At 43.1% G+C, this 14,589-nt stretch overlaps 1 protein-coding gene, 1 long non-coding RNA gene and 1 pseudogene across 2 annotated transcripts in view; 2 read left to right on the forward strand and 1 right to left on the reverse strand.

The window, feature by feature from the left end:
• The window catches only part of SLC12A8 (solute carrier family 12 member 8), a 133,830-nt gene that overhangs the window by 91,246 nt on the left and 27,995 nt on the right, over window positions 1–14,589 (reverse strand). The window contains exon 4 of the mRNA XM_029940720.1: window positions 6,153–6,384. Coding sequence (XP_029796580.1) covers window positions 6,153–6,384 — 232 coding nt within the window. The remainder of the gene's footprint in view (window positions 1–6,152; window positions 6,385–14,589) is intronic.
• Window positions 700–7,222, forward strand: LOC115292683. The gene is made up of 2 exons (XR_003909090.1): window positions 700–807; window positions 5,927–7,222. It is a non-coding gene; the product is annotated as an uncharacterized LOC115292683 (long non-coding RNA).
• Window positions 9,463–10,087, forward strand: LOC115292492 (annotated as a pseudogene).

Consider the following 14,589-nt stretch of genomic DNA (forward strand, 5'->3'; position numbering starts at 1 on the left):
ATTTAAATGTCAAAAAAGAATGAGGGAATCCTAAATGTACTGACATTACAGTCCTGACGTCTGTGATATGTTATTGAGTGTGAGAGGAACAGCAGAACAGAATTCAAGCACAGTTTTACAAAGAACAATGTTGAATGTGTTTACGTATGTGCACTGAAAGCAGACCAGAAAGATGTTTCCCAATAGCCCTCTGGGGAGCAGGAGAGTAGAGTAAGGGACGGAACTTCCACTTTTTATTTTATATTTCAGTATTTTTTTAATTCTTATAAAACATTTATTTTGTCTCTGAAATAAAGGGGAAATATAATTTCTTTTAAGTGTATTTAAAAAATGTTTTTCTGATTTCAAAATTAACTGTTGTGGTTTAAAGTGTGTCTTCAAATTCTCTGATCCTTCTCCACTCAAAATCGTAGAAACTGATTTCCCTCCCTTTGAAGGCGACCGGACTAAGTGAATCGCGTCTAACAAAGAGACGGCGGCACAGGTGAGGCTCTGTGACTTCTGAGGCTAGAGCGCGTGAAGGACAGAGCGTGTGCTCTCTCTCTTGCTCCCTCTGATTGTTTGCGCTCAGGGAGGCCGGCCACCACATGACTTGGGGACACGTAAGCAGCTTTCCGGAAAGGACAACATGCAGAGGGAGGGAGGCCTCTCTCCCACAACCAACCCCGCTTGCCAGCCAGCTCCCCCAGCCCCGGCGAGGCAGCTGCGCCGCTGCTGCTGTCCGCCTGAGCCGCGTGAGAAGCCTCGAGCGGGAACCCGCAGCAATGCCACAGCGAAACTCCTGGCCCACAGAAAAGGCAAGAAGTAGTAAGTGTTTATTTTTGTCTTGTGCCACTAACTTTTGGGGTGATGTGTTTGACAGCAGTATTAAGGAATGCCTGTCCCAAGCTCCCAGGAGAGGGCAGAGGTGTGAAAATGAAGTGCGGTCTTACTTTTCACATTCTTACTTTATACATTCCAGGACTGTTTAGATTTTTTTTAGTTAGTCTTTTATATTTAAATAAAGGGACAGAAATAAAGTTAGGCTTAAGTGTATTTTTAAAACATTCCTTCCCTGAGTTTAAACATGACACGAATGAAAAGGACAAGGTTGCCGGGCTGACACCAGCCGGCCCCAGCCCTCCCTAGAAAGCGGAACTGCCCAAGCCAGTGTGGTGTCGGAGAACAAGCACAGAGAGCACTAGAACAGAGCAGGCAGCCCAGAAATAGACACACACAGATTCAGTCAACGGATCTCTGACAAAGGAGCAAAGGCAGTGTGGTCTTTTAAAAACGGTGCGACCCCAGGGCAAGCACATGCAAAAGCAAATCTGGACACTGACCTTAAACCTTTCACAAAATTGACTCAAAACGGATTGCAGACTTAAATGTAAAACTCAAAACTATAAAACGTCTAGAAGATGACACAGGAGACAATCTACATGACCTTTGATTTAATAATGAGTTTTTAAAGCATGGTCCATAAAGGAACAATATTAATGTTAGACTTCATTATAATTAAAAACTTCTGTTTCGCAAAAGACATTGTTGAAGGAATAGAAAGTGGGGCACTCGGGGAGCTCAGTGGGTTAAGCGTCCGACTCTTGATTTTGGTTCATGTCATGATCTCATGGTTTGTGAGTTCGAGCCCCATGTGAGGCTCTAAGCTGACAACACTGAGCCTGCTTGAAATTCTCTCTCTGTGTCCCTCTCTCTCTGCCCTTCCCTGCTCTCTCTCTCAAAATAAATTAATAAAACTTAAAAAAATAAAGCATTAAATTTAATTAGCAGTGTTAAATTAAATTTTAAAAAACTATCAATATAAATTACATATCTCTTAATAGAATCTTTAAAAAATAAAGTATTAAATGTAAAAATACTATCAATATAGAATTCTATATCTATCAATTTAGAATTATATATATAAAGAAGGTCTTGGGGTCAGTCAGTTAAGTGTCTGACTGGCTCTGGTCATAATCTCACGCTCATGAGTACAAGCCCCATATCAGACTCCATGCTGACAGCTCAAAGCCTGGAGCCTGCTTTGGATTCTGTGTCTCCCTTTCTCTCTGACCCTCCCTCAGCTTGTGCTCTGTCTCTCTGTCTCTCAAAAATAAACATTTAAAAATTCTATTTTAAGAATAAAAAGACAACCCATGGACTGGGAGAAAATATTACAAGACCTATATGTGATAAAGAGTTTGTGTACAAAATATATACAGAATTCTTAAAACTTAGCAATAAGAAAATAACCAGATTTAAAAATGGTCAAAAGACCTGAACAGACACCTCACCAAAGATGATATATATCAAATAAACATACGAAAAGATGCTTAATATCATATGTGATTACTGAATTGCATGCTTAATACTACTATTAGAGAGATACCTATCAGAGTGTTTAACATACTAGAGTGTTTCACATCCAAAGAAGTGAGTCTGAAAAGGCTACATACTGCATGATTCTGACTCTAGGAAAGGCAAAACAAGAGAGGGAGAGAGTAAGATCAGAGGTTGTGAAGAACTCAGGGCCGGTGGGGCGGCCAACTTTGGCTCAGGTCATGATCTCACGATTCGTGGATTCAAGACCTCTGTCAGGCTCTGTGCTGACAGCTCAGAGCCTGGAGCTTGCTTTGGAATCTGTGTCTCCCTCTCTCTCTGCCCCTCCCCTCCCCTTTGGGAAGGATCTAGGTCCTTCCGAAGGCTAGGTCTCTGTATGCCTAGTAGCAGAGGCAGCTGTGGAAGAAGTACACTTTATGATTCTGACACGCAGGGCTTCTGCCTGGCTGGTATCTATGCCTTCTCTACGGGACAGTAGGTGGAAGTGTGGTTGCTGACGTCCTGCTCTGTCCTATGTGCTCTGCCTGTCTCTCTCTCAGAAAAAATAAACATCAAAAACAAAAATTTATAGTAAAAAAAAAGAATTCAAGGGCCAGAGGGAGGAGGTGTGAATAAGTGGCACACAGGAATTTTTGACACATTAAAGCCATTCTGTACAACACTATCATGGTGGATACACATTATTACTGTAAGTTACCACAGAACTGCACAACACCAAGGGTGAATCCTACTCTAAACCATGGCCTTCAGATACTAATAAGGTATCAGCATTGGTTTGTCACTTGTAATGACCATGCCACAGTAGTGTGACATACTGGTAAGAGGGGGAATGGTGGTGGGTAAAGGAGAGGGAAAAGATATGGGGACCTCTGGACCATCTGCTCAATTTTCCATAAATCTAAAGCTGCTCTAAAAAATTCAGTCTATTAGGGCCGCTTGGGTGGTTCAGTTAGTTAACTACTTTCGACTCTTGGTTTTTGACTCAGGTCATGAGATCGAGCCCCGTGATAGGCACTGTGCTGACAGTATGGAGCCTACTTGGGATTCTCTCTCTCCCTTTCTCTCTCTGCCCACCCCACACCTCTCAAAAAAATAAACTTTTTAAAAGTACAGTCTCTTAATTTTTTAAGTAGCACTAACCAATGGATAGAAACGAAGAAATGAAATAATGTAGCCGCCCATAACCTCAGAAAGACAATCACTGCTGACACTTAGGTATAGTTCCTTCCAGTCCTTTTTCCTGCCTTTTTCAAAAGTCTATCTGCATGTCGTTTTTCCAAAGGGCTGAAATTATTCTGTTAAATCCATTCTGAAGGTTTACAGTCTAGTTTTAGTGTGGATTTTTAACTGCAAAGAAAGTAGCCCATATAAAACATCAGTGATACCAAAAACAGATTCAAGAGGGGCCAGTTGCCATGGAAATGATTGAAAATAAATTTCACTTCACACTACACCCTGCTAATGTACTGACCAGAAAGAAGGAGAAATACTCGGAGTAACAGAAGAGCAGCCAAGATAGCTTCTAATCGAGAAGAAGGAAAGCCCATCGGCCTAGTGAGGTCTCCAAGAGGCCAGCAGCATCACCCTGCAGTTTACTTAATTATGCTCTTTCAGCAACCCCGCGGATGGAAGGAGAAAGCACCCAGGAAGGGGAGCCTGGAGCGGACTCCCTCGCCCCCACCGACAGTTAGTTTTACAGCCAAACAGCCAGCAGGTCTCCCTCCGGATGTGGGCTTGTCTCTGCACTTGGTGCGAGGCCAGGAAACAAATCATTCCTCCCCTGCAATGGAGATGCTCCAAGTGTTTAGCAAGCTGCAAGGCCCAGGCGCCAAGTGATGGGTTTGGACACCGCACTGGCTCTGAGCGTTGGAGCGGGTCCTGGGGCAGCCCTGCGCACAAGGGTTAACCCTTTGGATGCTGGGCCATGGACAGTCTGGAGGTTCTGGGGCGGGGATCAGGATGTCAGCGTGCAGGGGGCACTTGGGGACCTCAGGGCAGTGACTATTTTCCAACAGAAGATTTTGAACACATGAAAAAGGAGTAAGCCCAGAGAAGCGTGTACCAACTGAACTCTGAACTTCCTGCAACCAACATCTTTATGAAAGACAAGACTGTTTAGAACACAGGTCAGGGCAGCCTTCATGGGGGAAAGCAGAGCTACTATCACCAACAGGCAGCTGGTGGTGTAAAGACAGACATTGCTTCCTACCTAAAAACAGTGCAGCTGCATATGTGAATTTCATTCCCAGCTCTGCCACTCATCACCATGAATGATATAATCCCCAGGTTCCTCCTCTGGAAAATGGGTATAACTGTTCTTTTCTCATGGGTTATGATAAGGGTTCCGAGAGACAAGTCATGTGCAGTGCTAAGCACAAGGCCTGGCACAAAGCAGGTGCTCCCACCATGATAGGCACTTCTGCTGCAGGTCGTTTTCTTTCCTTCTCTTTTCTAACACAGAGGATGGCCCCATTTCCCTTTCCCTGTCCGGATTCCAACGTAGATGCCTGGCCACTATTGCCATAAAAAGCCAGAGTCCCTGAAGTGTGAAATATCAACAGCTACCCTTTTTCTCAGGCACCCACGAAGAGCTCTGTACCCTGCAGAGGAACAAAGCCTTCTGACACCAAACCAACCCAGATCACAAAGCTATACCGTTACAGACACTGCGGATAACAGCATCCCACTCAAAGCATAAGAAGTGGGGATTAGAGTTGCCAAGCATCCTCCAGGCCCAAGAAAACCCAGGGTTAAACAGTGGTCCATTTGTTACCAATATGTGACATCATTTTCAAATGGTGCAGAGTACACCTGCTATTTATTTTCCTTCTTTAAGCTTAGTTAATGAATTCATGTTTTTGTTTTGAAAGAAAATTCACTATTAAAAAAATGGTAGGTGATCAACCTGTATCTGTCCCCATCTCCCACAGATGACAATTGCTAACATGTGTAATGTTTCCATCAGGTCCTTTTAACACAAAAGAGGGGTTAAGCATCCGACTCTTGATTTCAGCTCAGGTCATGATCTCATAGTTGTGGGCTCAAGCCCCGTGATGGGATCCATGCTGGGCATGAAGCCTGCTTGAGGTTCTCTCCCTCTCCATCTGCTCCTCCCCCTCTGGCACACATGTGTGCATGCTCTCTCTCTCTCTCTCTCTCCCTCTCTCTCTCTCTCTAAAAGAAAATAAAAATAAATAAGTGAAACAAAAGAAATAAAATATGACACACAAAATTAAAATCTATCTTCTTCCCTACTTTCAGATCTATTTCCTGCCCACTCCATTCATCACTGTTAATGAATTTAATCTTTATCTAGTCCAGTTTTACTTTATTCTTTGTTTTAAACAGTCCTATTGTTTTTTTTTAATTTTTTTAACCTTTATTTATTTTTGAGAGCCAAAGAGACACAATGTGAGGAGGGGAGGGGCAGAGAGAGAGGAAGAAATAGAATCCAAAGACAGGCTCCAGGCTCTGAGCTGTCAGCACAGAGCCTGATGCGGGGCTCGGACCCATGAACCTCGAGATCATGACCTGAGCTGAAGTTGGCTGCTTAACTGACTGAGCCACCCAGGCGCCCCCTGATGTTTTGGTTTTTTTTTTTTAACAGAAAGAAAATAAAAAGGAGTGTAGAAAATGTGCTAAGTGAAAATACCTGTGTGAGGAGGGGCTTGGGGGGCCTCTGCAGCCAAGACACACCCACTCGCCTGCTCCAGGAACAGCACCCTCGTGGAAGGGAAGCTTATTGAGAGGTCCTCTTGCAAACTCACACCTACAAACATCTAGAAAGCAGTACAGACCCCCAGAAGGCCATCTACTCACTCCAAAAGGCTTACCTGGGTCCAGGTGTGTGAAAGAGCCCACCACGAAGTCTAGCGTGGACACAGCCAGCAGGAGCAGCAGCAGCAGCTGGAGACGAATTATCCATTTGACGCCTGCCAGGTTAATCCCCAGCAAGGCCAGAAGCACTGCAGCTGAAATTCCTCGCACAGCCCAGATGCTCCTGAGGCTCAGCAAGTCAGAGATGGACTCAGCAAAGCCAGTGATGTACATGGCACCTGCAACACACTGACAGGCAACGAGGTGGGAAGAGTTGGCAAGAGAACAGAGACTCAGGAACCCACGGGTCAGGCCTGCCCTGCACTGAGGGCTGCACTCACCCCCATCAGGGCTCAGCACCTGGGAACCCACACGAGGGCTGGGGAGCCCCTCCTGGCCATGACTCCGCCTTGGGCCCCGTCTCTTCTCATCTACGCTCCTGCCATCATCCAGAGAGGAGCACAAATGCCAGTCAGTAGTAACTAAGGTGAGAAGATCAACCGGAGGAAGGAGTGGGGACTCTGGGCCAAAGAGCACTCTCAACTTCCCTGAGCTATTCAGGAGCACTGGGGGTCCCTCTCAGAGTCTTAGAAAGGCACTGAAGCACATCCCAGTTTTTTCTCCACTTCTTTGTAGGTCAATATTATATATATTTAAAAAACTTAACCTGAAACTTAGAATAAGAAGAAAAGTGGGCAGCACATCCTTTCAATGTCATATGGAACAAAGGCTACCCAAGGACTGGCTAGAGGTGAATGTGCTTAGTTCTACTCATTGTTTACTATTGATTCAATGTGTTAAATGTCCCAGACTTTGTGAAGCTACTGTCAATTTATAGATTTTTTTTTTCCAGCAGAGATACAAATAACTTCTGTCCAGTGGAACAGACAACCCAAAAGATTCGGTTTGTTGTCCTGTAAGACATTAACCAATCTTGTATCAGCAATCTTATCCTTATATTTATTTATGAAATTGCTTCACCAGGAACTATGTAATCAACATGCAGCTTCTCAACTGCTCTTAACATCTTACTGGCTCCTCCATTAATTAACGAGTTAAATAAAATCTTTGGTCCATGTATATTTTATATTTGTTTGAAAGTCATGATTTTATCTTTTAAAAAAGTATTTTAAAAAAATAAACTGACTGGGTGGTCAGTCAGTTAAGCATCCAGATCATGATCTGGCGGTTCCTGAGTTCGAGCCCTGCATCGGGCTCTGTGCTGACAGGTTGGAGCCTGGAGCCTGCTTCAGATTCTGTGTTTCCCTCTCTCTCTGCCCCTTCCCTACTCATGTTCTGTCTCTCTCACTCTCAAAAATAAATAATAAAACGTTAAAATACATACATATATATTTAAAACTCAATTTCAAATAAATATTTGAAAATATCACCAACCTTACTTTTCATAATTCCTCAGCCCCCTCCTCTCCATCAGGTCCGATCCTTCCCCATTCCCAGGCCAGTGGGTCATGGTCATCACTATGCTCTGCTCCCATTGTTCTCTCAGGAGACTAATTCTCTCAGTCAAGTTCCTCCTCCTCCATGAAGCCTTTCCTCATCCCCTTTTTCTGAATAAATATTAGGCTTACTGCCAGTAAGTAATGCAATTAATTATCTGGGTCACTAGTCTATTCTTAGTTCCTGCATGTAAGTTTGTCCCCTACACCAAGCCACAAAGGATGCAAACATCCTAAAAAACAAAAATGTTTATGCTGGTCATACCTCTTCAAAGCCCCTACATTCGCAAACTATGTTGCAAGCATTCAACTGATACTTTGTGATATGTTGACTGCATGAAAAAGTGTTCTGGGAAGCAGGTACCATTAATTTCTAGCTCTTTTAGGTAAAGACCAGAAGGGTGATATAATTTCTGTACTGGAGAGGAGCTCAGGAAGGAGGCCCCATTCTTCACTGAGATCAGCTCATTTTGCTCCTAGACACACCATCATTGTCAAAGTCCCCCAAACTTACACTAGGCATTTCTGTCTATTTTGGGCAAAGGGCGGGGAGGAACTCAATAAATGTAGCAGAAAGAAAGTCATCCTTGATAGGCAGATGAGAGAGAGACATCACCTCGTGACTCAAAGTTACTCTTGACTAAATACCAAGAGTGTGATGGGCATAATGACACTGCTAGTCTGTTACTATCTGGCCAGGTCGACAGGACTTTGCATGGCCAGATATATCAGAATTTAAAAACAAATGGTAACAGTGGTGATCATCATCTTCCCAGGTGTCTGGCACCTCGCACGTGCAGAGGGTGACACCAGAACTGGAATGCAACCATTTGCATCTGGAGCTTCCAGACCCACATTTTCCTTTTCTAGTTGGTGAACAGAATCTGCTCCCATGAAGCGGGCCAAGCAGTAAAGACTGCCTTTTGTCTCCAGTCGCTCCAGCACAGCTCCTCTCTCCGGTTCATAGCTAACATCACTTTTCAGCCCAAAGATGCCAGGAGCAAAACATACAGGAGAAGCCTGTGGAGGCTGTGTGAAAGGACACTGCGGTTAGGAGCATGGACTGTGACACCAGGCCAGGGCCAAGTGCTGTGGCTCCCACTGCAGGCTGTGTGACATGGGAAAGTGTTTTAAGCTCTCTGTGCTTCATTTCCTCATGTGTGAAACACAAATAATAACAGAACTTGCTTCAAAAGTTATTGTGAGGGGGCACCTGGGTGGCCCAGTTGGTTGAGTGTCCAGCTCTTGGTTTCGGCTCAGGTTGGGATCTCACAGTTTGTGAGTTGTGAGTCCTGCATTGGACTCCACATTGACAGTGTGTAGCCTGCTTGGGTTTCTCTCTCTTTCCCTCTCTCTCTCTACCTTCCCCTACTCGTACTCTCTCTCTTTCAAAATAAATTAACTCAAGAAAAAAAGTTACTGTGAGTTAAATGAGGTAATTTATGTAAGGTCTTAGAAGAGCATCTGGCTCATAGAGTTACAGAGATACTAGCTATTAGCCTTAAGATTTTTACTGTAATATTATATATAAAATAAACTAGCTATTTAATATATTTTACTATTTTATTATATTTTACTATATTATTATTAGCTATTAGAAAAAAAGAGAGAGTTAGTCATGAATTTCATAAAATACTTTGTTAATGCTAAATAGATGATGGTATTGTCACTGGAAATTTGCAATGTAACTTGTAAGGATTCTTAAAACTGAAGGGACTTACTATGAAGGAAACCAATAACAGCCCCAAATTAAACCGTCTTCTCAAAATCTAAGAGCTTGGGGGTAGGAGGTGAGGTTATTTATGGAATGTGGGTAAGTAAAAGTGCCATAGGGATTTCATAGTTGGTAGGTGGAGGAACACAGTAAGCAATGCTGCTCAGGTGGGAACTACAGGAAAAGTATAATTATGGGCTTTCTAAGGGTGAGCTATAACTCTTCTCAGAACAGAAAGCACAGTAGAACTTCCAAATCAGCAAGGGGAAAATATACAAGGGAAATAAATTTGAGCCATGTTAACAAAATGACGAGTTTTTTGAATTTCAAATGATCTAGCCCTCTGCCACAATACCTCGCGCTCTTCCTTGCCACCCGGGCTCAGCAGACTGGCTCCCGCAAAGAAGGGTGGCGAGAGAAAGGAGGGTCATTCTGCCATCAACAAGGCAGCGACCAGAGAACACACCGCCAATAGTCCCCAGGGCATCCATGCAGTGGGTTTCAAGTAGGGTGCCCCTCAGGCACGCACCGAGATCCGGAAATTTGCTACGAATGTGATGGGGACCCCAGATGTGCACACTGACACCAGCCTCAACAAAGCTGTCTGGGCCAAAGGACTGAGGGATGTTCCGTTCCGGATCCGTGTGCGGTCGTCCAGACAACGCAATGAGAATGAAGACTCACCAAATGAGCTCTATGTGCTGATTACCTATGTGCCTGTCACCACTTTCAAAAATCCACAGACAGTTAACGAGGATGAGAACTAACTGCTGATTGTCAAATAAAGGTGTAAAACTTCACAATAAGTAAATAAATTTTAAATGATCTCGAAAGTAATGAAAAGTCGAATATTGTATCCTAAAACTTGAGAGGCATACTAATCCTGCATTCAAAAGGGAAAAAAGGGAAAAAAGTATAACCTTAAATATTTCTATTAGTTTAAAAGGGCAGAAAAAATAAAATACTTAATGTAAGACATGATAAAAAGATCAATATAAATAAAAATAGTAGGAAAAGGTATTTAATAAAAGGAAGTATGAAATAAAAAGGAGATTAATAAAAGGAAAAAGAAAAAATTAACAAAAGAAAGAATACAAAGAATAAAAGCTGATCCTTTAAAGGGAGCCTGGCTGGCCCTGTCAGTGGAATGTGTGACTCTTAATCTTGGGGTTGTGAGTTTGTGCCCCATGTTGGGTGTAGAGATTACTTAAAAATAAAATATTTAAAATAAAAATAACAACTGATTCTTTAAGAGATAAATAAAACACATACACAACTAGCAGTCTGATTAAGAAAAGAAAAAATGGGAAGCACCTGGGTGGCTCAGTTGGTTAAGTGTCTGACTTTGGCTCAGGTCATGGTCTTGCAGTTTGTAGGTTCGAGCCCCATGTTGGGCTCTCTGCTGACAGCTCAGAGCCTGGAGCCTGCTTCGGATTCTGTGCCTCCCTCTCTCTCTGCCCCTCCCCTGAAAAAATTTACAGATTTTAGGAATGAGAAAAATACAATTACTCTAATAGAAGAGATGAATAAAAAGTAAAAGGATGAATAGAGAAGACAAGGTGCATGAATATACATTCATATTATGCAATACTAGTTAAAAAGCACAGGTTTAGGAATGCGTGGGTGGCTCAATTGGTTGAGTATGTGACTCTTGATTTTGGCTCAAGATTTGATCTCATGGTTCGTGAGTTCATGATTCATGAGTTCAAGCCCCGCATGGGGCTTTGCACTGGCAGTATGGAGCCTGCTTGGGATTCTCTCTCTCCCTGTCTCTGTGCCCCTTTCCTGCTTGTGTGAGCTTGCACATTTACACTCTCACTCTCTCTCTCAAAATAAATAAATAAACTTTTTTTTTAAGCACTAACCTCGAGGAATATCTAACTTATTGTTAAGTGAGAAATACAAACCATGGAATGGAGTATGAACTCTATCCCCATTTTTGTAAAAACAAGGAAGCATTTCAACAATCATAAATTCACATACACGAACACAGGGAGGGTGGTAGAAAAGGATGGTGGGTTTAATAAACAGCTCAGGACAGGGAGGGAAATGAACTTTTTCTTTACATTGTCTCCGAAATTACAGTGAACATCATTTTGTAATTTTATAAAGGAAAAATAAAAACAACTATATAAGAGTACTATTCTGCTTATGCAAACGCTACACTTAGGTATGGAGAGCACTGTGTGTGTAGGACACAAAGCTCCCCCCGCACCCCTCTGCCCAGTGAGCTTGCCACCCCCACCTCTGGACAAGAGCCCTGCAGGCCCCTCCCCAGAGTCGTCCAGACACTCTCCGTTCCAACCATGAACACACCTCTTCACTGGAACACGTTCCTGTTGTTTAACATACAAACAACCCCAGAGTTTATTATACTTATATTTTTAAAGTTTATGTATTTATTTTGAGAGAGACAGAGAGCACAAGCAGGGAAAGAACAGAGAGAGAAGGAGAGAGAGAATCCCAATGTGGGGCTCGACCTCATGAAACTGTGAGATCATGACCTGAGCGTAAATCAAGAGTCAGATACTTAACCAACTGAGCCACCCAGGCGCCCGTATTATATTTCTTAAGTATTTTTATCACCTCTTAAATTTTTTAATCACAGATATTCCTCTTCCCTTTTCATTCTAACCTTCTGCTGCAGGGAGCAGGGGGTGTCACCTACCATTTTACAGAGAGAGGGTGACCTACTTTCAGGGCAGAACACCTCCATTCCAAGGTGTTTATGCTACCACAAATGCACCTTCACAGTCATGGGCATTCTGTTTCTCATCTCTGGGGACCTACCTAGCAGACCAGAGCTGCCCTCCACACCCCTACTTTCTGACAGAAAATTCTTGTTTAAGGTTCAAGCTGCTTGACTACGTTAATTCCCACCACAAAACTCCAGCCCCTAACAGGTCTAGGAAAGTTTTCCAGTTTCCACGGATTTTTGCACAGAGTCTAGCAAAGACCATGTAAGGCAGTAATAAATACTTACAGACACAACCACACAGGCTAATGCCATATATTTTGGTATCCAGGGTAAGCAACCCCAAAGAAGCCCTCAGACCCACAAAAATGAGTGGGGCAGAGGGGGCCTGAGTGGCTCAGTCGCATCCGACTTCAGCTCAGGTCATGATCTCAGAGTTCACGGGTTCAAGCCCCACATAGGTCTCTGTGCTGATAGCTCAGAGCCTGGAGCCTGCTTTGGATTCTGTCTCTGGTTCTCTCTGCTACTCCTCCATTTGCACTCTTTCTCTCTTTCTCTCTCTCTCTCTCTCTCAAAAATAAATAAAACATTGAAAAAATGTTTTTCAATGAATAGGGCAGAGAGTGAGGAGGGGCTCTAGTTCACGGTTTCCTCGACTGGCCAAGGGGTCATCAATACCTCAGAGAGATGATGGGGAAGGATCTGGAAGATTGCAGGGCTATGAAAAGATTTGCAAGCTTTAAAAATGATTATTTTAAGTGTTTATAGCCTTTATATATTTTAAAGATTTTATTTTTAAGTAATCTATACACCCAATATGAGGCTCAAACCTACAACCCTGAGATCAAGAGCTGTATGCCTCCCCGACTCAGCTAGCCAGGCACCCTTATATCTTCTAAATTTTTATCTCTGAAACAAGTGTTAGCAAACTTTCACATGCTGGCCAAATTCTGCTTGCTGCCTGTTTTTGGTAATAAAGTTTTATTAGAACACTGCTAAGCCCAGTTTTTCACGTTGACTATGGCTGCTTTTGAAAGACAACAGCAGAACTGAACAGTTGAGACAGAGATGTATGACTCATAAAAACTGAAGTATTTACTCTCTGGCCCTTTGTAATGGAAGTCTGCTGACCCCTGCTCTAGGGCAAACAGGCAGTCTGCTCCAGCAATCATTAAAAACAAATGAGTGTATTCATGCCCAGGAATGACGGGGTTAGAGGTCAGTAAGAACCAGGAATAGGGACCCTCAGAAGCCCCAGCGACACCCTGGAAGAAGAAGGGTCTCAAGTCCATGACCTAACCTTCCAGCTTAAGAAACTAGAAAAGAAGAGCAAACTAAATCCAAAGGAAGCAAGAAGAAGGAAATACTAAAGACTGGAACAGAAATAAATTAAAGACCAGAAAAAAAAAAAACAGAAAAATCAACAAAACCAAAACTTGCTTCTTTGCAGACAAACCTTTAGCTAGACTGACTGGGAAGTGAAGTCTCAAATGATTAAAATCAGGAACAGAAGGGAAGCCATTACTACCAATCTTACAAACACTAAAAGTATTATAAGGAATCTATGAATTATTTTACACACCAATAAAATAAATAACAGAGATAAAATGGACAGATTCCTAGAAAAACACAAACTACCAAAACTGACTCAAGAAGAAACAGAAAATCAGAACATACCTGTATAAGTAAAGAGACTGAATTAGTTACCAAAAAACTTCCTACAAAGAAAAGCGAGGGACCAGATGGTTTCACCACTAAATTTTATCAAAATATTTAAAGAAAGATTAACACCAATCCTTTAGAAACTCTTCCAAAAAAAAGAGGGAACACCTCCCAACTCATTCTATAGGGTCAGCTTTATCATGAGACCAAAACTAGACAAAGAGATCACAAGAAAACTACAGACCAACACCCCTCGTGAGTAGATACCCCAAACCGTCAACAGAATCCTAGCAGACTGAATCCAATAGCATATAAAAAGGCTTATGCAGCACCCACACCCTGATCAGAGAGGCCAGCCCAGGTCAGCTGCAGGCGACGGAGAGGCCTGCTGAAGACAGGGCGGGCTGGAGGGGCCCCAGTGTTTCTCACCGAGACCCAAAAGGAGAGCAAGCAAAGCAAGAGAGGAGGTCGATGTGGTGGCTATTTGGCAGCAGCTGCAGAAAACGCTTGTTCTATGAACACCCTGCCTCCGAAAGCCCACACACAGAGACACGACATCCCGCTCCATCTCTGCACAGGTCCTTCCGCTGGCCCCCAGTCTGGCGTTGGTCCCCTGTTGTGGTATCTGCTGCCACAGGTCAGCTTGCCTACCAGAGAGTGGGGCTGCAACTGGGCTAGAAGATGGCACAGAAACAAAACATCGATAGGCAAATCCCCAGGGTTTTAAAGTAAACTAACCATTTATTACTGACTCCAAAGCTACTGAGCTTAACGATCTTTCTCCAGTAAAGGCAAGTGGTTTTTAAGAGTGCAGTGACAGTCTCGCTGCCTTCCATACACGTAACACACACACACACACATACAAAACCTTTGTGCTGTTGGAGAATCAGAAGTAGTTATACTAAAATAACCCTGTTTCTGCTGCT

Source organism: Suricata suricatta, chromosome 5, assembly GCF_006229205.1.
Source record: "Suricata suricatta isolate VVHF042 chromosome 5, meerkat_22Aug2017_6uvM2_HiC, whole genome shotgun sequence".
NCBI classification, from domain to species: domain Eukaryota; kingdom Metazoa; phylum Chordata; class Mammalia; order Carnivora; family Herpestidae; genus Suricata; species Suricata suricatta.